General features: G+C 40.4%; 1 protein-coding gene across 1 annotated transcript in view; it reads right to left on the bottom strand.

The window, feature by feature from the left end:
* The window catches only part of jam3b (junctional adhesion molecule 3b), a 33,169-nt gene extending 10,508 nt beyond the window's left edge, over positions 1-22,661 (bottom strand). Inside the window, exon 1 of the mRNA XM_018692465.2 lies at positions 22,505-22,661. Coding sequence (XP_018547981.2) covers positions 22,505-22,646 — 142 coding nt within the window. The 5' untranslated portion in view covers positions 22,647-22,661. The remainder of the gene's footprint in view (positions 1-22,504) is intronic.
* Between the last annotated feature and the right edge of the window lie 4,524 nt (positions 22,662-27,185).

Here is a 27,185-nt window from a genome sequence, read left to right as displayed (position 1 = left end):
ATGAAACTGAATATTACAAGTGCACAGTTCTAACAAACATGTAGCCTATAGTAATCTTCATAACTGAGTATGAGTAATACATTAAGCAAACAAAAGGAAATTAATCAACAACTATTTCTACAATCAAATAATTGTTTGAGTTGTTTTTCAAGCATGAATGAAAACATGTGCTTTGCTATTGTTTTATAGGTTTTTCTCAATTCACTTCTTTAAAAAGTGTGAACTTTCAAACATAGCCACAAACAAACAAAAAAGGTGCAACTCTGGGTGTTCCTAAAATATTTAAGCAAGCCATTTAACAACTGCTTTCTCCTGGGTATCTTTTCAGCAAAGACTGCATCTTTTTCCAACTGGAAAACAACAAGAAACAGCTGGACTGTCCAGTGAAATATCTGAGCTTGATGAAAGCTTAGGAAGTGCTGAGTGTGTGTTATGGGAGCAGTGTTTCCCATCTCTCCTCCAGTCTGTCTGACACATCCTTCCCTGATCATGTCCAACTCATCCTGTCTGTATTTTTGTCTCCTTGAATAGCCCACAAAGGCCTTGCCCTCATCTCCTGTAACAATGGAGCCAATGATAACCACGTTAATTTTTTTTTATTATGGAGCCAAGCAGTGCATGACCAGGTCTGTGTGTAGATTATTAGCTTTTAAACCATGCAGGTGCTCAGTGACCTACATATGCCATGATTTTCTCTCCTCTGTTTCCCTCCTCTGTTTTTCCTTCTTGGTTGGACACAGCTGTGTGAGATCTGACAATCTGCAAATCTGCATCAAAGTTTTTTTTTTTAATCTTCCTTGCTGCCCCCACGATGGGCGTAGGGTTTTCTCTGTAATCTTAGTGTAATGCCCTCATAAACCCCTCAGGTTTTACATCACTGAATAATACAATAGGCACAGAGGAGCTGGGTATTTCTTGATGCCTGCACTGTGTAATGAATCCCTCCTTTTTTCTGTTGTTCCCACTGGGAGACCGCACTTGTTTCCTGTGCTGCTGCTCGGTGAATCCAGAGAGGTGAGGCTGGTATCATAAATAGAAAGGTTCAATTAAGCAACCAGTGATATTCCCTGTGGAACATCTCCGCCTCGTGCCTGTGGAGAATATTCCCACGCCCCTTTGGAAGCTCAGACATCAAAGTACACACACCCTACTATCAACCAGTTGCTCTTTGGAAACTCTTCACGTATCTGAATGCTGCCTGAGTTACACAGAGCCTCTAAGCCAAGTCTGGATTTCTGTGAGTAAACAAACTGTTGATATGGGTGGTCATTATTCTATTCATTCTGAATTGCTCTGCAGAGGCAATTCATTTTCTTGCCTAGTCCAGCGGAAATGACTGGTCATCTCATTAAAACACTCTGCTGCTCCCTGACCAGCCTGTCATATCAGAAACTGACATCTTTAAGGCTGCGTCTTCCAAATGATAAATGTTTTAATTGTTTATAAAATTGATGAGAATATACTGTATATGTGACACATTTTCTGTGCTGCATTAAAGACATCAAAAGGCAGATGTAGCTTTAACACTTTTCCACAGGCAAAGTAGAATGAGCATGTGCATCCAAACACACATGTAGAGCCAAGCGCACGAATATGAGAACATACAGTACATGCTATGTATTCACCGCATGCAGCTAATGTTACATGAATAACATGGCCTAGATAACCCTCGATACGTAATCAGCACCATGTTTCCAATTTAAACACAGGCAAACAAGTAAACCCAGCAAGCAAACAATGATAAGGCTGGTGAGGAATGAAAACATGTTCTATCGCTGTGGTGGGGAAATGAAGAATGTTAATTCTGAGGAAAACTCGACTGAACACATCATTCATCATTCTCTGTTATCCCACAAGTATATAAACACATCAGTCTGTGCTGCTTGCTCTCTGCACCTCCTTTGAATGAGGGAACTTGACTGCACAAGGTAAAAAAATAAAATCAAATAAGAGAGAGAGAGAAAATGAGAAACGTGTTCATCACATCAAAAGCTCACCAGTCAACAAGAAAACACCAAGTAAGCAAACAAACAGGTAATTAGCAATGTAAATTTGTGTGTTCGGCTAAGTTATGAGACTTACAATAATCTAATGAAGAGTTTTCACAAAACAGCAAGTCCATAACAAGGTCCAGATCAGTGTCAGAGTCACCCTGTACAATTACAGGTTATTACTTTTTTGTAACATAGTCTGTTTCATTTCTATTTGTCATTTAACATTACTGTAAATGTGATCTGGTCAGCTAAACAGCTAAGTTTCATGAGTAGTGTGTGCACAACCTGTTGGGCTACAAATGAATGCATTCCTTATTTACAACTGTGTTCTTAGTACATTTAATATAGGGCAGCAACCTTTATTGCTGTAACAATTATTTGTATTATTTTAGACCCAATTCAACTGTCAATGAATTGATTCATGACTTTAGTCCAAATAAATGACTGAATATAGAGAAAATTGTGTCCGGGTGACATCTGAAAGTTTTGTCTGACCAAATTCCTGTTTGTTGATAGACTAGTTGATTAATCTTGGGACAGGCTGGGACAAAGCATGAATAAAGACTATTTCCACCAACTTGCACAGATTTTTTGTGTGTTTTGACAGTCAGGAAGGAGTCTAATCCTTGCAACCAAGTAAATACACTAGACAACACATTGAAACACTGTTCCGTAAGCACTGGACTTCTGGAGGTAGATGAACCTGCAAATCCTGCAGGAACACCAACTGTCGCGTGTTCTTTAACCAAAACAAACATGGATGGCAGTTAGCAGCTTGTACTGTTCATATGGAGTGACATTTGTGCTGAAATGCCCAAAAAAGGAGGAAAAAAAGCTCAGATGTAAGATCCTGGACTGAGAGTCATATAGGACTGACTAGTTCTCAAGACTAAAGATAAGAGTCTTTAAATATCACACACTACATGATTTTATCTGCAGACTGTTAACACCAACTGACCAAGACTGGAACAGACGCAGTCCAAACTTGGTCCCATCAGTCATCACACTCAAATCACATTCAGTCATAACATGTGCCACCATGGACACAATTTTCACTACAATCGGACATCTTTTTGTAAAGATTGGAGTACAAGGAGGTTATAAACCAACTAACTGACAAAACAACTGACTTACTGAGTTCTTCTTTATATGTTTCAAATACATTTTGCACTATTTAAGGAGGCAATTAAAAAATCTGAAAATGATAATAAAAAATAGTAATTAGATAATATAGATAATTACACACAACTTCTCAGTTTTAAAATTCAGAAGTCATTTCACACAAAGCTGGAACTGACACACTTATCTAATGACCTTAGATTATTACTTCTGTGATTAAAGCCCTAAGAATGACTATATGACTCTGTCCTTTAGGAACCCCAGACAGCTGGATAAAGACCTGCCCCTCACAATTCATGCTGTGTTAAGAGGTTGCCAGGCCTCCTGGGAGTTTTCACTTGCATCCCCTTAAGGAGTCTCTGTTGGAATTTTTCTACTGAAAGCAAACAGAACCACTTTTAAGGGGTGTAAATGTTTACGTTCTCATATAAACTAGATTACTGTTTTTGGCAGTACACACAACTGCTAAGTCTCTGGTCACAGTCACAGCACAAAAGTTCAATGTGAGCCCTGAGCAGAATATGGTCAGGCGAGAGCAAGGGGGTCAGTTCTAAAGTGTTTTAAAGGAAAGGTGCTGAAAGGAACAAAAATGTGCTGTGAAATTTAGAGAACTGTGACACAATGGTGTCATCATAAGGACAACTGCAATTAAAAGAAAAAACCTGACAGAACTACAGCCTATAATCATTGGTAATTGTTGTTTTGCACATAGACATTAAAATGATTTATCTAATGTTATACAAATGTGCTATAATCAAGTATCTAGAAGGCCCTATCTAAAATCTTTAAGTGAAATATCATGTCATGCCAAGTTATAACAAAATGATATGACTGAATCACTAGTGAAATGGCCCTTTAATTATAGATCTTTAAACCATGCAGTGTAACACTGGGGTGCTGACTGGAGGCAAAAAGTTGAACAGCGTATTACTGAAGCACTCTCATGTCTTGCACGCTTTACCCCGAGGAGATGCTAATTTTCATTTGATAAAAGTCTATGATTTCAGCGGGGACACAAAGCCTGACAAATTAATTCATAAGAGCATCACATATTACCATAAGCTTCTTTCTGAGAGACGATTACAGCTATATCCTAGACAAAGCATGCTCCGGTGCTCCAGTTCCCATAGCAATATTGGTGATATTTCCATAGTAACTGAATTCTCTTTCTGTCTTATTTGCTGTTTCCCTTCCCCCCACTGGTGACCAGAGCCAGACAGGATCCCACCTGTTTTGGTAGCTGTGGGAGAAAGTGACTAAACAGACCTCAGAAGTCATCTTGCATGAAAATAGTAACCTCTTGACATGATGACAGGGGAGTGGTTTTAGGGCTGAGCTGGCAGGGAGAATGACCCCAGGTTGTATTGTCACAGCTGTGGTCATCCAACAGTGTCAGACTCTCCCTGACCAACTTTCATTTCCCCATTCACACCTTTTACCTCTCTGGTGTTTGTATGTCATGATAGATCTGTAGAAACTCATGGACATTTCAGATTATCACAGAGGAAATATTCATCATGAGATAACATAAATCATGTTTAGACTTGTGGATGAGTAATCTCTTTGTTTGATCGACTGGGGAAATTGCCTTTTATAGACTGGAGAAAAACTTTTTCATTACATATTGAAGCTTTCAACAACAGACTTTTGTTGCTTTGAGCTTGAGCTGAACTGAATTATCTAAGGTACAAGCATAAGGCATTTTTTTTCCTTCTTCTGCTGATGTTAGTAATCTACACTTTCACTTTCTCTGTTACATGACTAAAAGAGCCGCTGGGAGAACTGTCAGTCTGTGTGGTGAATATGGTGAAAACAGACAAAACTGTGTCAAAAGGATAACGTTTAGGAAAATGCACATGTAGAGAGGTTAAAACAAAGATAAGACTAACTGCGTCAGAATCTCCTCAGCTGTTAAGCAAGTGTCACCACATTTGAGCTCATAAATGGCTGGACCCAGAGCAGCATGTCACCGAAGGAGCTCAAACTTCATGTGTATGTAAAATATGCAGCTATATTAAACCTACATATAAATGTATCACATGCCGATCAGGACTGAAGTGGTCCACTAAATTCATGGTTTGCTACATGCAGCACGTTGGTATTTGGGTCATAGTTTGGACTGTTTTCTATAAGAGCAGGAAAGATGTCGCATTGATGTCACACACAAAACACTTTAAAATCTAGCAGTTATTCAACAGTATTATTCGAGGAATAGTTCAATATTTTGGAAAATATGCCTATTCACTTTCTGGTGAAGAATTAGATGAGAAGATTAATACCACCATCTTATCTGTTTGCTAAATATAAGGCTACAGCCAGCAGCTGGTTAGCTTAGCTTAGATGTGAGACTTAAGACTTGAAACACACAGAAACAGCTAGCCTGGCTCTGTCTAAAGGCAACAAAATCTGCGTACCAGCACCTTTATAGCTTTAAGTTAAATCTTACTTGTTTAATCTGTTTCCTGGTTTCTAGTCTTTGTGCTAAGATAAGCTAACAGTAGCAGCTCACAGTAGCTTCATATGTATTGTACAGACATTAGAGATGTATCAATCTATTCATCTATCTCTTAGCAAGAAAGCAAATATGCATATTTCCCAAAATATCAAAGTATTCCATTAACTAAAAGTGTAGCTTCCAGCATGTTGGATGGATTAACCTAGTCACAGTACCTAGCATAGAACGTGTAGAATTATAATGTTCAGAGATGAAAGTGGTCAGGCTAAGATTGTGTTCAGAATTCTGAGGGGGGAAAGTAAAGCGATGAAGACGAATAGAAGGAAGAAAAGGTAAGGGAGACATGCACATGTATCTGCATATGTACACAACAGCACTTCACCTGAGTGTGCACATCATGAGTACAAAAAGCTAATTATAATGGTCTCATAAATTGCATTAAGTTAGAAAGACTTGCAGTTGACTTAAATCATCATCATTCACATGTTTATTCTGAACTCAGGCTGATGTCCCAGACGGGCTTTTTTCCCTACCAACCATTCTGACCCTGGTGGATGAACTCATTCTGTCTGACTAAAAGTTGTATCCTGGTATCAGGAGTTAATTCAAATGCATCCTATCTTTTCCAGGTGTACTCAAACACGGTTCAGCTTTCCCCACAAGGGCTCCTTGTGTATTAATTTATTCTGCATTTACATATGAGGCTGCTGTAGGCCCTGATCTGTGAGCCCAGTGAGGCCCGGGCAACCCATGTGCCTTACTGCTGGTGAGCCCTCTGATCTGGGCAGGGTCAAAGACTCGACCTGAGCCAATGAGAGGATGGAGTGTAGTGGAGGAGCCGATGGTGTCACTGAATGCCTGGGAACCTGTCACTTTGTGTCAGTGTTAGTGTCTACATCTGGCCTGCTCTCACTCTGACCTCAAGCTAAGTACAACTAGCTCACAGGACTGGACCACAGAGTAGGAAAAGCAACTTTTACTCTTCCACCTTACACGCAGTGCCACTTTCCACGATGTCAGTCACTTCACATCAAAGGCCTCTGCACTCACTAAATGGCTGTTTAGGAAATATGCATGTCTAAAAATACTCATGAATTTCATTCAACTTTAAGCTATTCTCATAAGACTCAGCTCTCATATCTTTGTCTCCTGAGTAAGTGAGTTAAGTTGATCTATTTCTCATTTAGACCTTTAATTCCTGATTCAACTACAATGGGAAACTGCAATAGGCACAGACAATATCTTTAAGTCTTGTTAAGTTGCACAGTGCAGAGAGATGGACTTTGACAACAAAAATGTCTGTGATATTATTCTCCTGTCATCTCCAGAGAGTGACAAATATCTTGAATGTTGTCACAGGTGATGACATGATTAATTATTTTCCATTTAAGTTTGGAACCATATGTTGGCCAGCAAATATAACACAAAAAACATATACTGACAACATTAAAGTGCATTATGTTTACTCTCTATACAAATCCTGCAAGGATATTCAGTTAAAACAGATGAATCGTAGGTGTCAAGCTCTATAATAGACACAGAATGACTGCAATGATAGGCAATAGTGCATGTAATCATCTTTTTATATGTTGTTATATAATCATAATTCTTTTAAACCATTTATTATTATATAACATGCTGCACCATAACTGACAAAAACAGCACATAGTCTGACTGCTGATGCACATTATAAATACATTTTATATTTTACCAAAAGTGTCAAAATGGCCATTTATTGTGCAAACATCTTCTAAACTCGAGGCTCTCGTTCTTTGTCTCATGCTGCCAAAGTTGTTCTCCACAATAAGGCATTTAGAAAGAACTGATATCCACTGAATGATCTTCAATGATAATATTACTCATTCATTAAGTCATGTGAAGGATCTTGGCCCTCAGATAATCAGATCCTGGCTACTGTATAAAAATAGTGCTGTTGTTTGGTATCACACTGCCTGTTCACATGGTCCCAGCAGCCACGCATGCCAATGGAGATCTTTGTTTTTGTGACACAGTTTCAGGCTGTAGGAGTGAATGAATGCTTAATTAAACAGAACAATAGTCTGTGGGTATTGTGACTGAGGATACAATAACCATCAAACACATACAATGTGGAAATGTGGACCTAAATTCATTGACCAAAAATCCAGTCATGAAATCCCCATGGGAAACATGACACATAGAGTTCTATTTGAGATGCAGTGTAATTCCAGTATTGCACTCTTTGCTGAAACACCGTGCCCCCTCCGTTTGCTGTCTGAATGTGAATTACTAGCAACATGACTACGTCTGTCAAAGATATAATGAAACATCACCAGAAAATGTCAAATGGTGCCTTTCACAATTCCTCTGAAGACACACATACTGCTGCAGGAATAATACATACTGAGTTCATTGAGTCAGTGGCTGCATTAATACAAAAACTACAACAAGTGCTAAAAGTGATATAAACCTGTAAGTGATGATACAGGATTTCTGTTTCAGTTTTAAAACTTCAGCTGATGTCAGTGCAGTTTAGTGATGATGTGAACAATCACAGGTGACAATCTTGCGATCATGAGCTGTTCCTCGCTAAAGTGAGAACAGGTTAGCATTCAAATGTCCAGACACTATTTATAGTGGCTGTCAGCACCAACCACAGCCCCCGCAGACTGCTAATTGGGATCCCTCCCAGGTAAGAAGTGTAAGCAGCGGTAGCTCTCCCTGCCTTTCATAGGCACCCGGGGAAACCATGACCATACTTCATGATGAAATAATTGGCTACTCATTTTTCTAGCCCAGGTCAGCCTCTTGAGGGAGACAGCGAGAACGCCTTGTCAAAACAGATCGAAGCATAAGGCCAAGAGGGTGAGCGGGCCTCCCCTGGCGCAGCATCTCTGTTATGCGAACAATCTGACATGCCACACATGTTGGATGTCCACATGAATTGGGGAGTGCCATGGCGTCAGTTTAAAGGAGATCTAACAGGAAGAGGTGGGGGCTAATTCAACTCACTACAACAGTTTTTTGGGCTATAGCGAGAGTCAAATCCCATGCTTGAATTGGAGCTGCTACCACAAAAATCTGTGTTAAATCGCACCACACTCAGTGCCAGAATTAGCTCCTCACCACACTCTGCACAGATGGCATCAGCGGCACTCATTGCAAATGCTTCACATTCTAGTCCAGGCTGCCTGACCCCTTCCTTAATCCTAATTAGGAATGCAATTTCCATGCAGGCCTTTTTAAAACATGATGAAAATAAACATTTGTATAGCCACAGCAATGGCTTATGGGTAGCGTTATTTCATGATTCTAAGAGTCCACTGATTGTGGCGCCATTTTAAACCGATCACTAGAGTAGGGTTTTATGAAGGACTATTGCTACTGTGCACTAACCTATATCCTCTCTGTGAGTCAACAATGAACTGGTCAGATAATAATACATGGTGGTAAATCCCTGGATAACATTCTACTGCCTGTCCTTTCTACCACACACACCGAAAACCTCCCCCACCCGATGTACTTAAACCCACACACACCACACACACACACACACATTCGATCTTCAATAGAAATATTCACCCTTTTCTAAAGCTTTCCATTAGCACGCCACAAAAGATTAACCAATAATTCCTCTACAACATATAAAGATATGGAAATACTCACATCTGCAGATATCGGGCTAATCTGGCTGCTGGGATATTAACATGGGTTTTTTTTGACCAGCCAGCAGTTCCTTTACCTAATAATGCCCTATTTGGCCGGCACACTGACAGAGAGATATGGGGGGCAGCTGGGCCACTCTGCCACAGCCTGCAGAGATAAGCGCTCATTGTTGAGTGCGTGGACGGTGAGCGTAGCTGACCACGATGAGCTAAGGCTCAACTGACAACTGAACAATAACACAACACCACAAAGCAGAGACATGTTGACTTAGCAGGTCCAAAAGGTTTAATCTGCCTCACTTCCTGCGTGCTCCAAGGATGCCCGCTGTGGGCTGAAAAGAGCTGAACTGAAAGGGTGTTTTTTTGTGACGCAGCCTTTAGGGACGCACCATCTTTATATACAGCTTTGCTGACTTTTACTTTTAACTCTTGTTATGAGTTGTGTACCTCCCCAACCTGCACACATCTACTGCACGGGCACGGAGTTCAGTGTTTTTTTAATGCCTCTGCACTGGGACTCATCTCATCTAGGCTCATTGTAATGAAATGACACTAACCAACTAAGCATGAATGCCGTCAGACAAATATAACAGTGCATTAAACACACAGAACAAGAGTGTAGCCAAATGCACTCATGTCTTCAACTGTGTAGCAGCACATTTGTGGCACTCAGGAGCATAATGTGTGAGATGGCAGCAGGAAGCTCATAAAGTCTTCATAATAGCGCCTCCAAGCAGCGTCCAGCTCAGTCATCAAGATGGTATCAGCTCTCAAACAGCAGGCCCAGGACAAAATCCCAGTATCTCCAAAGTCTACTCTTACAACAGTGGCTTCCCACAGTGTAGCCTATTAATTGGCCTTTGTTTTCACTCTGGAACAAAAACCATCTTGTGTAGGGGAGGCCTGAATACTGGGAAAGCTACACTGACATGATGTGTGTCTGATTACTGATGGAGACAATAAATGCTTTCACAGTTTACTGGCATTAAAATGTGTTCTTGTGCCTCCAAGTTTCACAACACTTTGCATGATTTTTGTTTTTTCAACAGATGACTCATAACTAACCTGTTTATGTTCTGAAAGCCGTCCACATGCCATTCGAGTTAACTTTCCACAAACTCTAGGCTGCACTGAGATCAGTAACAGTCTCCAGCACTAGAAGCTGATGTACTGTGTAACTAACGTACAAAGTGAGGCCTCTTAATCAGGCTATCAATTCCAATGAGCAAACTCCAGACGGCATTTAAGGAAATACGATATAGCGAAGAGTATTAGAGAAGTGTATCTGATTGTTGCTTTCCACTTAATATCTTCAGTAGGGTGTGTCTGCTGACTCTGTGAGAAAGAAAAGCTGAAGTCAATCAGCACGGTTGAGCAAAGAGTCATGGGTCAAACACTGTACTGCTCCAAAGATTTACTTTTTGACAAAGATTTCCTTTAAACAACCCCTCACAAACTATGGCAACTGGCCCACATGTTGTATAATGCTGTGGGAAGCAATTCTGACTGTTTCATTGTTCCTTAGTAAGCACTGATGTGACGTACATGAAGAGGAGTGCAGAATGTGAGGTTGCCAAAAGTGTTTGACTGGGTGGGGATGACTGGTCACAGGTGAGATGAGCTTTGACAGCCAGTCGTGGCTGAGGGGACTGGGGTCACTGGATGCCCCCCATGTTTTCAACACAAGACTTTAAATGGAGAAAGTAATGGTACTTGGGCATGATCATTTACAAAAAGAGACACAACTTTCCCCCCTGTGTTTGTTTAGGAGCCCTGCTGGAAAGTTGGTGGAATATGCACATGAGACAGCAAGCAATTATTTATTGTCTTGAGTATTTAAACCATGAGAAAGCTTGAATATGAGAGGGCTTGTAATGAAACATTTGTAAAAAATCTACTTGGCTTCACAAAGAATTCAGACAACAAAAACATCAAAGTCTCTATTTTGATACATTTTTAATCCAACCTCTGAATAACTCTGAGTAACTTCTAATTAAAAGGGTGGAGACGCCTGCTCTCGTAAGCCATATACTGAAAGCAGACTTCCAAATTCCATTTTGTCAGACACATAATTGGGAATAAATTATGACTGTAACTCATTTCAAGAGTTAGTGGTTTATCAGCATTATAAGCCTACCATGTCAATAAATAAATAAATATTGAGACATCAAAGTATGTGATTTCCTAACAAGGATTTGCCAACAAGCAGCCCCCTCAGACAACAAATGTGCTTAAAGGCATACTCTACACTCAAATAGTTTGCACAGGCTGGCTGAGCTGTGGGACAGGGAATGTTACTTGGACGACAGCTGGGGAGGGAAACCATCTGAGGCTCCCGCTGCTGACCCGCTCCGCCCCCACCCTGCTGAAGCCACACTTCCATCACCTGCTCAGGGAGGAATCCTTGATGGGTTTCCGTGGGAAATACCAGACAACAGCATCAGACAGCCAACGACCGACCATTTCATGCCACCCATTCTGTTTCCAGGCTGTTACGTGACCTATCCCGCCATGTGCACAGTCACACAGGAAGTAAAGGTGTGCTTGTGCACAGTTACAGTGCAACCTACTGGTCCGGGAAACAATGGCTAAGTTCCAAAGTGCTTTCATGGTAAGAATAGCGGACAGCTGGCAACCTCAGTCACCTGCTGTCTCTGCATTCATCAAATATAACTGCTCTGTGGCATTCTGTGTGCTATGGCATTCTCCTCCTCTGTTCAAAATCATGTTCATTACATACAAAATGTTGTCCTTTGTAACAACCAAGACAAAACTGAAGGCCACACACCAAAACCTTTTCTTTCTACAGCAATGAATCCAGGAGTGTTTTTTAAGAGGATCATAGTGCAGTCTTTGGTGTCATCTCTGTTTTACCTTTGACTGCCTGAATAATAGATATTGCTACTTTACATGCAACATAAATGTAAACTGATTCAGCTGCATGTGGGGAAAAATAAGTGTTTAACTCAATACAAGTGAGCCTTAGACACAGTGAGCATGGTATTCCATCAATTAGAGACTAACGTCACCAGTCAGCTTGTTGCTCCACTAATAAATATCCAGAACTAAAAAGAAACTCAACAGTGAAGTAGAACTTAAACCCAGAACTACTCCAGTGCACTGAAGCATGCTCAACAGGCCCAGCCATGACAAGCCTTGACTACCAATGACTGGCAAAAGCCAGGCTCAGTCTGCTTAAATATATCAGTCTCAACACTGAAAGGAAAACAGTATAATGGAGCAGGCAAAAGTTGTTATGTCTCATTCATGAAGACTGTTATACTCAGACCTGACTGAGACCTTTAAGTTGGATACCAGCATATCACGGCAGTCCTTCGGAGCTCGTCCCTGTCTGCAGAACGGAGCGTCTTACTGAACAACATTACCACACTAACAATTGCCCTAAAGGAAGCCGCCCACAGATGTGAACACTGATGATCTTGAGTGTTGATGATCTGAGATAAAACTGTACAGTCGCTCAGTTCTGCATGAGTGATTCTCAGCAAGGGAAGGGAAGGACGGAGGGGTGGGGGGGTGGGGGTGAGTGGGTGGGTGGGGGTGGTGAGGGATTCATTACACCAAGCACTGGCTGGACGGAGGCTGTTCAGAGACACTCGTCAGCACAGAGATACAAAATCCCTCTGAAAGTGTGGTGGAAAGCTCATGAAACCATAAGATCATTGTTCTAGCTCAAACCAGATTGGGCCAGAATGAATGGCTGTGAGGGAGCTTCGGGTTCAACTTTGGGGTGATGTGCGGTGGGTGTAGAGGCTGGTGGCCTGCTGTATGTTTTTCCGCTTGTTCACCTCTCACAAAATGCATGCACATATTCTGAAGCCTTGTGTGTGCGCCATCAACTTTACCCCCGTCGACTAAATGGCTTTTGTTCTTGTGTTTTCTGCTGTTGTTTTTTATTTTCCCAATAAATTATTTGTTGACTCTTTGCTTTTGTATGTTGAATATTTTAGGAACTGCACATCTGTGCTCTCTGTATTCTTAGGTTCAAGAGAATAACTGAGATCTGACTTTGTTTTTAGATTTGAGCACGACAAGAAGCAGACTCCAACTAATCAAGAAACTAGTCAAACACCTGAAGAACAAGGAACAATTTTGTCTAGTGTTTGCTCTTGTTCAAGCTAAAAATACAACTGTTACCCCACTTCATTAAATATCTCTTACTGCATTTATATGTTTTTTTTTTCAGTTGTTGTATCTTGAGGACACAATGAGGATGTTTTATTGTCTTGGAAAATCCCTTATAATAATGCCATATGATTATTTCGGCCCTATGAGGAATCCTCACATTCCAGTTGGGTTATTTTAAGGTTACCTTTTAAGCTCGGATAATGACCATTGTATAAATATGTTAATCTGACTTTGGAAGTGGAGCAGTCTTGTGAAAGGAAATGGCAGAGCAGATAACATGGTCATTTTGGGAATGACTCTGCACTCTTAGAGGATATGAGGTTTAACGTTGAGAAACTGGAATTTAGCTTAATTACAATCTTAACGGCAAAAACTTCAGGAAGTCCCTTGACACAGATGGGCTGTGGAATATTCACTGACTCATCCTGTTTCCCCTTTTCTTGTTTTCCATCATTTAGGCCAGGTTGATAGAGAGGACAGTATATCCAAAATTCTATAAATGCTACTCTGAGCACTGCTGTTCTGTGGACAGTCTTGTTAATGTCAAGTCTCCGTTAAGGTTCTGTAGCTAAAATTATAGGACAGTCTCAACTTAATTCTTAAGTCTGTGATCAGCTTTGAGGCTGCAGCCTGGCCACTTTGAGTGACCTGTTATAATGACAGCAAATGCCTGACAAACCACTGAGTCACAGTGAAACTCACCCAAATTGCTTTCTCCTCTTTCCCCTCTGTTGCTTTCTATGACACAGAAACCGAGCAGACCACATGTAAAGCCCCCTCTATTGGAGCTCAGACAGGGGCCAGCCACCATGTTACAAACTCGTCGTCTATGTCTGGCATCCTGACAAATATCTGAGGCACGCACTTACTCAAAGTATGCCCTCACACACATGTGGCAACAGCACTGTGTATATTGAGCTTCTACTCTAGCCTGATACACAGCAAAGCCTAAAAAGCATGGACAACCTGGGTACCCATGATCTTTTCTGACAGAATCAGGAAATTCCATTAATGCTCCTAGATATCAACCATTTCAGCTCTCTTTAAGTATTTATTTCTGTTCCATCCAACCACACTTCAAATGAGGGTAGACCCTCACACAGCTGATGAGGAAGTTTTAGCAGAGGCGCAGGAGGGACAATCATGAACTGGTGCTGTCTGGACTTTTACTTTTCATTTTGCCTACAAGCCACTGGTGTAAGAGATCAATACCACCCAGATCAATTCCATTTGGATTACTTTCTACCGAAAGTGCTATCAATTCCAGTTCAATCTCAACATATTTATCAGTAAGTAGCCCAGAAGGGATAGGCCTCAACACCATATGGCCGGATAGTCTAGTTACAATCTGCCAGCTCTGTCTGTCCAGTCAGCTGAATGCACACTGTACTTCTGATGACACTGGTGGGCTTTCTACAGCAGCAGGGCCATTGATTATAGATACAATACAACAATTATCCTCAGAAAAACATTACTTACATACTATGTTTTTTTGGGACATACATATTAGCTTTCAGGTGAAGAATTAGATGAGACGATCGATACCACTTGCATGTCTGTATGAGGCTACAGCCAGCAGCTTAGCTTAGCAGAAAAACAAGAAACAACTGTCCAAGGTAACAAAACCTGCCCACCAACACCTCTGAAGCTAACTTATTAACACGCTGTATCTCATTTGGTTAAATCTGCACAATTTGTCATTTTACTGGGGGTTATGTGCAAAACAATTTCTTGGCTTTGAGCAGTTGCCAGGCATCCAGCAGAGACCCCAGGAAGTTAATGCTCTCAGTCAGGAAAGAGTTCAACAAATAGCCCCTTTAAAAGTGATGGTGGAGAACTGTACATGTACTACACTTTGACATTTGTGCAAATATAGAAAAAACAAGCTGTAAGATGTTAAACAACGAGCTTGATGGAATTTGTTACCTAGCTGCTTTCCCCCGTTTCCACTCTTTCTGCTAGCTACCCAGCTGCTGGCTGTAGCTTCATATGTAACACTCACATGTGTACATATGGAGTGTGAAAACATGCTTTTCCCAAAATGCTGCTTTAATATGAAGACAACATATATTTTGAATCAAAGAAGAAAAGCTTCCTGTGCTCTTAGGTGTAATGTCTTATAAAAAGTAACGTAACGTAACGTAATGTAATGTGTGATTTATTTCACAGACAGCGGTCACCCATATTATTTTTAAATGAACTTGAGATGACTGCAGATAATTTAATTCTGAGCTTTCACCTTAATGTACCACAAAAGTGAATGTGATACTGAACTGATAAAGCAACAAAGCCCATATACGCAGAATGTGTGACCAGCAAGAGACATTTTACAGAGAAATCCACTGTGTCACCATTGTTACACACACACACACACACACACACAGGCAAGTTAATCATCACTAATAACTCATTTGGATGAGTACCAAGATTTCTGTGTCATGTCTTACCCCGAGCACTCTGAAATCCCCTCTCTGCAGACTGTCTCACCAAGTAATAAGCTACTGAGTCCCTCTTTTAAGACATGAAGACTAGGCTAGTGATTTGACATTTTTAACCTGTAACACGATGATTTGTTTTTTTCTTTTCAATTGGAAGAGGGTTTTATAAATATATTTTAGAACTTGGTTGTCAGTCCTAAGCTGCATTCAGTCCTTGCTGAATCCTTGCTGGCTTGCCAGCATGTAATAAATAATTTTCTCATTTTATTCATTTTTAAGTTGAGAACATCAAGGTCCAGGTCTCGCTTGCTCACTGACCAAGCCCCATCCATCATTTCTATGCTGTGCTGTTTTGAGCCCATTTTACACTGCATCCCAGAGGATCCCACTAACTCACACAAAGCCCTCCATCTGACATTTAGTGTCTCCTCAGAAATGGGTGGATTTATCCCAAACCATTGGCATGACCTCCTGTCAAACAGTTTCATTTCAGTCACAGCATGTGCATGATTTTTTTTAAACAAACTAGATGCTACATGCTTTTTTATTTTGTTTAACAGATAGAACCACACCCCCTACTACCTCCACAGTAGCAAAGGTCTGGCAGAAGCCTGGAGGTGGTGGATGGAAATGTGGAAACGCCCTCATGGTCACACCCTAACAGAAAGGAAATGAGCTTCAAGCACAACTGCTCCTCATTAACAGAGGGACTTCTCATAGTTATAATAACTGTATCAAGTATGTCAAGCTAATTTGCAGCATTTTCCTCAATAACTGACACAACTAAAATGAGATATCCATACACTGCAGCTTGTCTGCTATCTCCCCCAAAAACCATGAAGTGAAAAAGATTATTTTCACAAAGTACTATCATCGTGCACCAAGTTGATGCTATCGACCAGGAAACTCCCCAAAAATCTGCACTTACAACAACCAAAAGTCTGTTTTTTCAGCTTCCTCAAGCTGCTCTGAGAGGCAGGAGATTATAATTGACTTCTCTGGGTGGTGAAGACCTGTGGTCTTGTCTCCAAGGTAACACACAGACAGTTGTGCTTATGATCACCCCTGAGCTCCCCCTGATATCTTTTTATTATTGTGTATTGTGATTATGTGTCATCAGATGAACTGCATTCCATTTGATTCTTAGTATATTCAATATAATCCACAGAATGAGCTTTACAAATGAAAAAAACTACCCACATCATTTTTGAGGAACTGGTCAGATAGATTGTACAGCCATATTTCCTCTTACCAAGAAACATCGTTAACATTGTTATTTATCCTGTGAGAACTTATGGTCTCTGTTTATTTCTTTTTATTACAGAAACTCTGTCAACTCCAAGGAAACTTAAAAGCCTGTCTGCCGTCCCCAACCCACTCAAAATGAAGAGGGAAAGCTTTTAGCCAGACACTGGCTGCCTTTAGAATTGATTTTAATATTTTAGTTTGATATTAAAGCTTACCTGGGCCTGGTTCCTGCCATTATTAGTCCTTGACATCAGTATGTGACCTGGCATCATCAGGCTGAGCTGTAATGTTATTTTATTTCAAATGCTGTTGTTATTATAATTCACACTGAAATAGAAACGTTTCTTGGAACAAAAAAGTTGAGATACTGATGAGTTTTGTCCGCAATCGTCATCTCAGTAGATGTTTTTAATGGTGGGGCCGATGGTTTGGAATGGACTGTGATCAAACACCTGAGGTTGTCAGATGACTCTGCCCTGTGGTTATTTTTAGATGGTAATTGCCCTTTTGTTACAGCCTGGTAAACAAAAGATGAATCCAGAGCGATTATCTGGTTATGACTCTCAGCAGGAGCGCAGCCTCGAGCTTTTTCCTTTCTGACCGACAGCAGCTCAGCCACATGTAGTTCATTGCCTCTGCCATGTCATTAATGAAACCCCTAATTATTTCACTAAGCTGACAGCATCCCAATGTTTGATCGATGGCGGTCTCTTTTGACCTATTGATGTACTCCATCAGTATCCAGTGAACACATGAGCAGAGAAACCGCTATGGTGCTCGTTCCCTCCAGGGACCATGTGACTACAGATAAAGATCATCAAACAGGAAGCCACTCTAGTGCTGCCCTAAGCTCAGGCAGACCATACTGAGGCATCTTGGAGATTATCCTGTTGATCTAGAGTAGTCTAAACACTGAATAATAATGTCTCGTCAAAACAAACAACCACTTTAGCCTACAACTGGTCAAGCATAATTTCCAAAGCTCATTAACCTAAACAGGATGACAATTAAGTCCTTTTTCTCATGAATCCCTCTCTTGTCCAAACCTCTGGTTGTAAATCTGACCAAGTTTATCAAGAACACCTTACAGACTGAGACCATTATAATAAATTCATATGCAGTTTTTGGCCTGTATGTACTGCCTGGAGGCTGGTTCTAATTTATGGTTCTTTCACATGGTAGTCATATTGACATTTGAAGCACGCACATGCCACATTGCCATTTCTGGAACGTGAGCATGTTAGTGTTTGCCTTTCAACCTCTGCATCTGCTGTGGGTTCCTGCAAGCGAAAAATGATAAAGGTGGGGTGCTGAATCCCCCCGAATCTGTGTCAAATTAAAATGCATTTCTGTCTCAGGAGATGTATCGTCACACCCAACTTGTTTTCTGAATGCCTTCGAGTAGGAACACTGCTGAGCTTTCGTTACAACTCCCCTTCCTGCTCTGACCTCAGACAACTCATCAACAGGGGTTCCTTTTATCTCTTAGGAAAACAGGTGGTTATGATTGTTAGTCAGTGTGCATATGATGAGAAGGACTCTCCCTCCATGTGTTTTCTATTTGGAATGCTGCATTTGCTAATGTGCACACTCAGGTTTGGGAGGGACGCAGCAGATATTTCTGGTTACGCCTGAGACGCTGCTCAAAACACCACCACCCACTCCTGCTCAGCTGTTACAGGTCATTCCACAGTAAGGGCCATGTGCCACTTAGACTATATCCGATGGAGGGACTGTTGTTGCATAGATATCCACATGGCTGACTGCAGTTGTTTATGATTACAACATTTTGTGATTTTGTAAAAGTAATTACACAACTCCCAGTTAGGCAAACAAACGCATGGTAACAGCAGAATTCCTCCTTGCTGTTACATCTGAGCTGAGACCAAAATGATAAATGTGTTATGCCTGTAACACCTCTCACTCAGGGGTGTCTGGAGAGAGGAACTCCTGACTTGTAACAAACAAATGCTGAGCAGCAAGGGACTCCTTTTTGTTCATCTGTCCCTGTTTTACTCTGCCATTTACTGTCTCTGCAGTAAAATGTCAGACTGTATATGACTTGCCCACAGGGGCCGTACATGCCATTCAGAGAGTGCTTCAAACATTTGCTCACAAGCTTTGAGTGGGTAAGGAAACATCTGACAACATGCACCTCCAAGGGGAGCCACTATCAGCAGTTATCTTGGGAAGCATTGACTCCTGCCATTCCAAACGGCTATGCCACACGTGACAAACAATGAGAAAAGTGCCAACACTTGGCTTGGATTTAGACAAATGTTTGAAGAGTGCTGGGCAACGTCATCGGATGAGCACCCCAGTTATGTGTGGGTTAGCGGATGTTCAAAGCTCTCTGAGTGATGCAACGACTTATCAGCAGAGAACACTGGGGAAGCACAACAACAAACCAGTGGGCAGATTTCTCCCTTATCTTATCCATTCAGATAAAGTGAGGGCTCCAGTTGGATTAGGCATGAGTGAAAAAAAGATAATGTCATTAAAATGTCAATTGTCTAAGAGAAGAAATCAAAAAGCTGATTGATTGAGCCTGAAACAACACCTGCATGATTTGAGTCTCCTTTTCATATTGTTGACTAGTTTTTTGCTATTCCATTTTTTTGTTGATGATGTAATTTGCCATTGTTGCATCCACAAAATCAAAAATTCAGAGGTGTGGTCTGAAAAGATGTCTGCAGGTGTTTCTTATAAGAGTCAAAGCAGTGATCTCAACATTTATATTTGCTCAGTACTAATCCACTTTGAGCATCTTCCAAGCTCCCACATATCTTGGCCGTGCTTTTGGCAGGAGGGTTCTGGCAGATGTCCTCTTTAAGTCTGTACCTCTTTCTTTGGAATATTTTAAGTAAAATGGCTCAGGTGAAGCCAACAATGGAAAATGTCAATGCATTCCATTAGATCAGATTGGAAAGTCTGTTGTAAGCATGTGTACTTAAAATAACAATGGCCCTCGTCTTTCGCTCCGCTGACAGATGACTGGACTGATATTTGCAGCTATGTTCAGTCGTGCTGGGTTTAGCCTTCACTTGGAATGGCTGGAGTTGCGTGGCCATTAAGATGATAGCTACCCAGAGAATGTCATGAATTGAAAATAACAAGCAACTCTCACAGACACAGAAATAACACAGACTGTGACCTACAGAACGAGAAGTGAAGCCTGACAACACACTCATTCCTCTCTGAATTTCTTACTTGCTTTATGAAGCATCAAAAACTAAATTTAGAGCAGAGTTATTCCTAAATACAAGAAACATTCTAATTACAGTCAGGACCTATTAGTAATCAGTGCCTATCAGCACCAATTAGTAATTCATAACACGGCTTGTGGCCAGCTTCAGTCAAGCCAGATTTGTCCTGTTTCTAAAGACAGCGGCGAAGCTGGCTGGGGGCCAGTCGGCCACATGGCTAAGCCCTGTCCAGGCAAGACAAAAGAAATTCTTAAATCTTCGCCAGTTCACTGCCCCCCCTGAAAATGTCAATTGTGCTACTATCATTCCCTGTCACAGATTTACACAGGGGAACATCATTAAGAGTACTGACTTTGAAATGTATCGCATGAGGGAAAAAAAAATCTGCACTCAGCCTCGAGGTATGTCAAGAGAAACAGTGTTGAGAGTACAGCAACAGATTTTAAACAAGCTCCACTGCTATTCCTAATTAAAGCAAAGAGAATAAGCCAATTCACACACGTGAGAGATCACAGGAGGTTCTCATGTCTGTGCTTCCCTTTGATCTGTATGTCTGTCCTCTCACACCTTGCTTAATCTACATCCAAGGGGAAAGGAAGGAAAAACAAGTACCACATTTCATGCCAAGCTGTCACGGTGACATTATAACCAAAGCACACGTATTCATGCACAGACAGGAAAAAAAAACAACTTTTTTCAAGTAAAATGTTTTTAAAGACATTTGTTAGACTTAAAATAAAACTAATATTCTTGAATTTTTAAAAAGTTTTTAAAAAGGATTTCAGACCTCAGACCACTGGACCTTACACTATGGCCGGGCATCGAGATAATATCAATGTATCAGGGATGCATTGAAGGGTAAATCCCTGCTAACCACCCACTGCTTTAATTTTGTGAATCCCCTTTCTTTTTAGCCTGTTATATATATTATATATACACCTATATAAGCTATCTAAATTTTGAATACATAAATTGCAGCTTTACGTGGGCCTGAATTTGAAAATAAACTACAGTAAAGGTTTTGGAGCAGCTGAAAACCTTTGTCAGACTAAGCAAAAAGCAAAGCAGAGTAAAAGAATCCTGATTTATCAAGAGAAAAAAATTTAAAAATAATAATAAAATTGCTACATCGCACAGCAACAAGTGGATTTTGCTAGACTATACAATACCATTTGATTAAAACTATCAGAGAAAGTATTAAATTCTTACTCATATATAGAAGTAATGATTTAACTTTACTTTTACTCCAATTACAGTCAAACAAGAACATGATTTATAACAGTATGCTAAGGGATTTTCGGCTCGTGAATGAATGTTTAGATTAACTGCTCGGCTCTTACAGGTGTGCGTTTATCGTTTCCAACTGCACGACTGATAATGGGTCTTTCGGGAGGGGGGGATACTGAAACGAATTGATTTTCCGACGGCTGTTTCTGTTTACCAGCTCAGCTCTGGAGCGGTTTGAAAGGGTCCAGCAGCAGCGGGAGGAGGAGGAGGGGGTAGAGGACACAGGCTGGCCTGGCTGGCTCCTCCCGCGGACAGCCTGCTTTATTCCGCCGCAGAAAAAAACCGTTATCTCGCATCACTACTCCCAACATCTCTGCCATCACCACGGCTCCAAAGCCACGTTAAATAGTTAACGGCACGGGCTAGGAAAACCGCCGTAATGCATATTTAATTCACAGACACAAAGTCTCTCTCTAAACTTGAGGGGCTGAAACTTTTTTCCAAAGTGAGGACAGAAAACGTGGTGGCTTAACCAGAGTCTGAAATGTGCCGCTAACAGCACTGATGCAAGAGCTGAAAATTACGCTGTTACTCCTGCTGTGGTAATGTGGCGACATATAGACAGTGCATTTTACATTTAGTAGCATTATTCCAATAAACATAAAGAGGGAGATGAATTTGGAAAACAATAGCTACTTCAAACCATCGCCTGACCCGTACATTTGCCAGTCACGCTGACAGTTAAGTTGTTTTAAAAATGGCGACTATTTTTGTTTTTCTTGTTAAGCGAATTAATTACTAAATTTACTTCGCGTTGGGAAGATTGGGCTTGCTGTCAGTCTGTCTTGAGTTTAACGTTAGTTGCGTACAGATAGGGTTACTTCTGAGGCACAACCTATTTTTTGGTCCTAACGTTGGTGTAAATTCGCGACCAAACAGACGCAGAAGTGAATAGTACTTGACCGCCACGTTCATCGATGAGAACAGAGTAAAACAAGCAGCCAGTTAGAATGATTTTTGTACTTACAGTGAGTTGAGAGGAGAGTCAGGAGGCAAGCCAGACGTGCTTTCGCCATCTTGGAGTCGATGCAATGCTTGGTTTGACTGGCCGTACATGCGCAAAGTAGCCTAAAGAGCTTTGGTGTCGATGGAGAGGGGGAGAGAGACATAGGCAGGGACTGGGAGAGAGAGAGAGCGAGGGAGAGGGAGGGGGGTATCTATTATATTAGGTTTCCATAGCTACCGAAAGCATCACTCACACAGACAAGAATTTATAGTTGATACGATGTGGGAGGCTTTTACTACTGTGGCCTTATACTGTAGGTAGGCAGCAGCTGGGAGCTCTGATAGGAAACCACCAGCCTCCAGTGTTGTATGTGCTGTGGGATGGAAGTGAGATGAACAACAAACTATATTTAACTGACCACATTCCCAGTTTCCCTCACTAAATGGAAGGAAATAAAACTGTTAAGAGGCAATAACACAGTTATTCTGCTGTATAGTTGTGAAAGCCATGGGGAATAAAAGCTACTAGGTGATAATTTCACTATAAATTCACCCAGGACATGTTGTAAGCTCCTAAATAATAATTGCAGTTAAGGTGTTGGGTTTTTGCACAGAAAATAAAAACATGAGTTTATGATTATTAATCTTGTCAGCATGTTAAGCTGTGTGAGCTTCCATGGAAATGTGTAAAATGTCAAAAGTTGAGCGTGGCACTCTGTCAGCACTGAGACCAATAGCATACGGCAGACTTTCAATAAAATATTCACTTCCTATTTTTCACTGGCTGTAAATCATAGCCCTGTCAAGGACTGTGGGTCCGCTCATATGTTGGATCCTGGTGACAGGCACTCCAACCATGTCAGCCCAGAGCTCTCTTACCTTACTCACATGATAGAAAAACCCCAATCTTGTAGAGTCCTGTTTTTGTCATACCAGATATGGCCTGCTCTGCAGAGCTCCAGTTGCAGTGACATTCATTGCTTATATCAAACAGTTTTCTCCCTCTGAGCCCTGTTATAACTCTGTGATGACAGCTGATGCAGCCTGGAATATAAATGCTACTCAAACCATGCCTGTGACATGCTTCAAACAGTCGACTACAGGCAAAACAAGGTTATATACACCTGCATCTTGAAGTGCAGAAATACTCTGTATCCATGATTGACATGATCACACAGTGTGTATCAATACTGCATCATTACTGCATTTATAAAAGTCTTATCTACATGATTGCAGTCATCACTGCATACTTATTACTCACTACTGTAATTATGTCTAAATATAGAAGTATGTCTAATTATGCTAGCATGCGTATGAATTGTGTTACATAACACATGTAAATTGTAATTCAAAAGATTCTGATGTGAATCAGGTGTAGTTATTTTAACCACACCGTTGCCTTGAGGCTCTGCTCTCCAGGTTTTTTTTTTACTATAAGTCAGTGCATGGCAGTGTAATATTGAAAGTATGTCTTCAATCCAGAAAAAAGGTGATAATTTAAAGATAACCTTAGGTGCAGTTATTAATACCTAAGAGAAAGAAACTGAAACCAGGTTTTTCTTAATAACTGAAATCAGGCTGTCTGTTTTCCATGAGCAAATAAATTATTGGGGAGAACGTGAAATAATATGATCAGAAACCTATCCAACACCATCATTACAAAAAATTAATTTGAATTTAAATGTGAATATATAAATAACTGATGAATCCAGTGAATGGATGTTTTTCTTAAAAGCATCTCACAATTGCAGAGTTGCTGAGCCAGAATACCAAGCAGGTAAAGAACTATCACATAGTTCTTAACGTAGCCTTGGATAAAATGGGTCACGAATGTCCAAGAAACAGAAGTTTGTCTCATAGAGCAACACTATCAATCAGAAATGATTCTGCCATTTTAGCAGTTGGCAGGATAAAGCAGGGTTTAGCCTTGGCTGTTCCAGTTCCACAGTGTGCAGTTTATTTTTACTTTTTATTATTTATTTATTAATTTATTTGGAAGCTTAATCCTGTCACTTGTAATAGTATTTAAAATGAACAAAAACATACCCTAATAAATAATTAATATCTGTTGTTACTACAACATTACCTTTTAGTCATTATACAGTATTTTAACAACCTAAACACACAGCAACATTGTCCTGCACATCATTGCTTTTACTAATTTTAATAGTTGTAAATTTAAAATGCACCAATAGGAATGCAATTTTATGGTAGTTTAGTATGATGAATTTAGCAGAATAAATCCCTCCTTTATACAGTGTCATTAAGATCCTAAAGCATGATAATCCTTTACTGTATCATAGCACACATTTTTATTTATCATGGCAAGAGGAGCACAGTAGCTTACAATGCTGGCCTTCTAGAATTAGCATGTGAATGATGTTAGAAACTACACCTGTGCTTTTCCTGAAATACACATGAAAAACTCATACAGAGGATGAATTTAGATTTTTATTTCAGCAACATGTGTTTTTGTTTTGGATCCAAAGGAGATCTTCAAGTCTGAACTTTATTAAAACATTGATATACACATACTTCCTCCCAGTGGCATTGTGCACTGGGGTTTATTACTGACACTGAACATCTCAGCCATCATTCTTCCTCGTAAACTTGCAGACTAGTTCACTGGAACACCTCGCGCTCTGCCTCTCTGCTTTTGGTGCTTATGTATGTGTGTGGAAAACCTGGTTGAAAATAACTTTGTATGATGGTGGCAGTGTTTTTTCTGTTCATCTCGTTGAGGCAAACAGAATTAGACCAAAGGGCTTTCATGTACTCTGCTCCCACAGCCCATGGGGAAATGATGTAAAACTGAAAGAGCCGGTCTCTCTGAGTGAGTTTAAAGTGATTACGAAGGATGTTGAGGCAGATTCAATAAGAGACTGATTTTTCTTTGTTTAGCTTGAATTTCAGCTTGCATCCTGTGCCTGATGTGTTGTTCCAGTACTACCCTTTGACTGCTCGCATTATGACTTTTCACTGAGCACTCACCTGTATGTGACTTTAATTGTGTTTTTTTGCTCATTAATATTTATGTCATTATGCTAAGTGCGCACAGCTGTGGTGCCTGTCATGATTCTTAGTCCTCGGCCAAGTATTTCTCTAATAGTTTAAAAGGGTGAACAGAGTTTTTAATCATAATAAAACTACTTGGTTGAATAAAATAGAGAAGAGCACATTTGTATTCCACTGACACACTGAAACAAAAACTAACATCCAAATGGAAAATATGTCATCAATCAAACTTCCTGCTTTGATGATGATGGCAATTTCTGGCTCTTATTTCTCCTGTTCAGTTATAATGAGGCCCTTTGGTGGTCATAGCCCCTGCATGGCGGGTGTATCTCTCTATGCAGACAGTCATCCATGGATCAACCAGCCAGATGGTAATATCTGATGGCATCCCAAAGGACCTGAAATTCCAGCCCTAGTCTTTTATTGCTGTCATGCCAAGTTAATCCTGCACTATGAACATGGCATGGCAGCACCTACAATTCAGTGTACAATGAAGGCACAGTTTGCCTTTAAAAATACATTCACATTGCACTGTGCAGGTCAATCAGATGTAAATGTTATTTTTCCCCTTAACATGAGAAAAAAAAGATCTGTTTTCTAACAGCTGGAAGTGCAACCTTCCCCAGGTTATTGTTGTGCAAATGAAATATGGCTACAAGTCAAGAGACTTTGTGCTGCTATTCAGAGTGGCTGCTATCGCCACTGCCAGATGCAGACATCACTGCCATCAAGTCAGTGACAGGGCTGAATAATGTTTTCTTTTCAATGAGTAATGACCAAAACTGTCTTAGTCTGGAGATCTTGTTTTATACATGCATCCAGAACTAGATAACCATGCAGAGGAATAACTAAAACATAAGCTTCACAAAATGGAATGACAATAAGGTGATGATAAAGTGTATTTTAGGTTATGTTTATGAATGGTTTTAAATAGTTAAGAGATTCAAAACATAAAAATAGGTTTCGCTATCCAGTGCTTAACATTTTCAACATTTCTGTGAAATAAAACATTAATTCTTCACACCAGTATATATAACTTTTTATCTGTTTCTCACTCTCTCTTAATTGTAGTGCAGCAATGTGACAAAGTTCATGTCACATATATTTGCCTACCATACAATCCAATGTGGAGCTGAATATGTTATGGTACAGAAATACACTCTCCAGTATTTTTCCTTCAGTGAACATTTACTTCTCAGATTCTAATTAAGGTGATGTGGAATAAACCTTCTTAACAACAGTGACTTATTACTAAATCATATAATTAGTAAATCATAGCAATTATTACATTTCTTTGATGCTGTAATCTGCAAGACCATAACACTTCCTTTGTCAGGTAGATTTGTGGGTGCTCCTGTGCTGTCTTTCTCCTCTGATTTTCTGTTGACACGTGATACAGTATGAGTGGTGCTCCTTTCTTTGTCTGTCCAGACTTGTGGCATATCAAATGGTATTTATTCTAAAACAAACAGCTGCTGAAATGGTCTAGTCCTCTCCTTACCCTGCCTTTCTTTTGTCCTCAGTCTATGTTGATATTTTGCCTTTATATATGAAAAATGTGTGTGGAAGGCATGTTATATCAGTGACATCCTGCTTGTTAGTCTCTTGTATTCAAGCAACTTTGTAGTTTAAATTTGCCAGTTTTGACTTTGCTAACCTAAGAAATGTCTCTAAAACCTAGTTTTACA

This window comes from Lates calcarifer, linkage group LG20 (genome assembly GCF_001640805.2).
Source record: "Lates calcarifer isolate ASB-BC8 linkage group LG20, TLL_Latcal_v3, whole genome shotgun sequence".
In the NCBI taxonomy this organism is placed as follows: Eukaryota; Metazoa; Chordata; class Actinopteri; family Centropomidae; genus Lates; species Lates calcarifer.
Note: the sequence above shows the minus strand (reverse complement) of the source record. Positions and strands in the feature narration are given on the sequence as shown.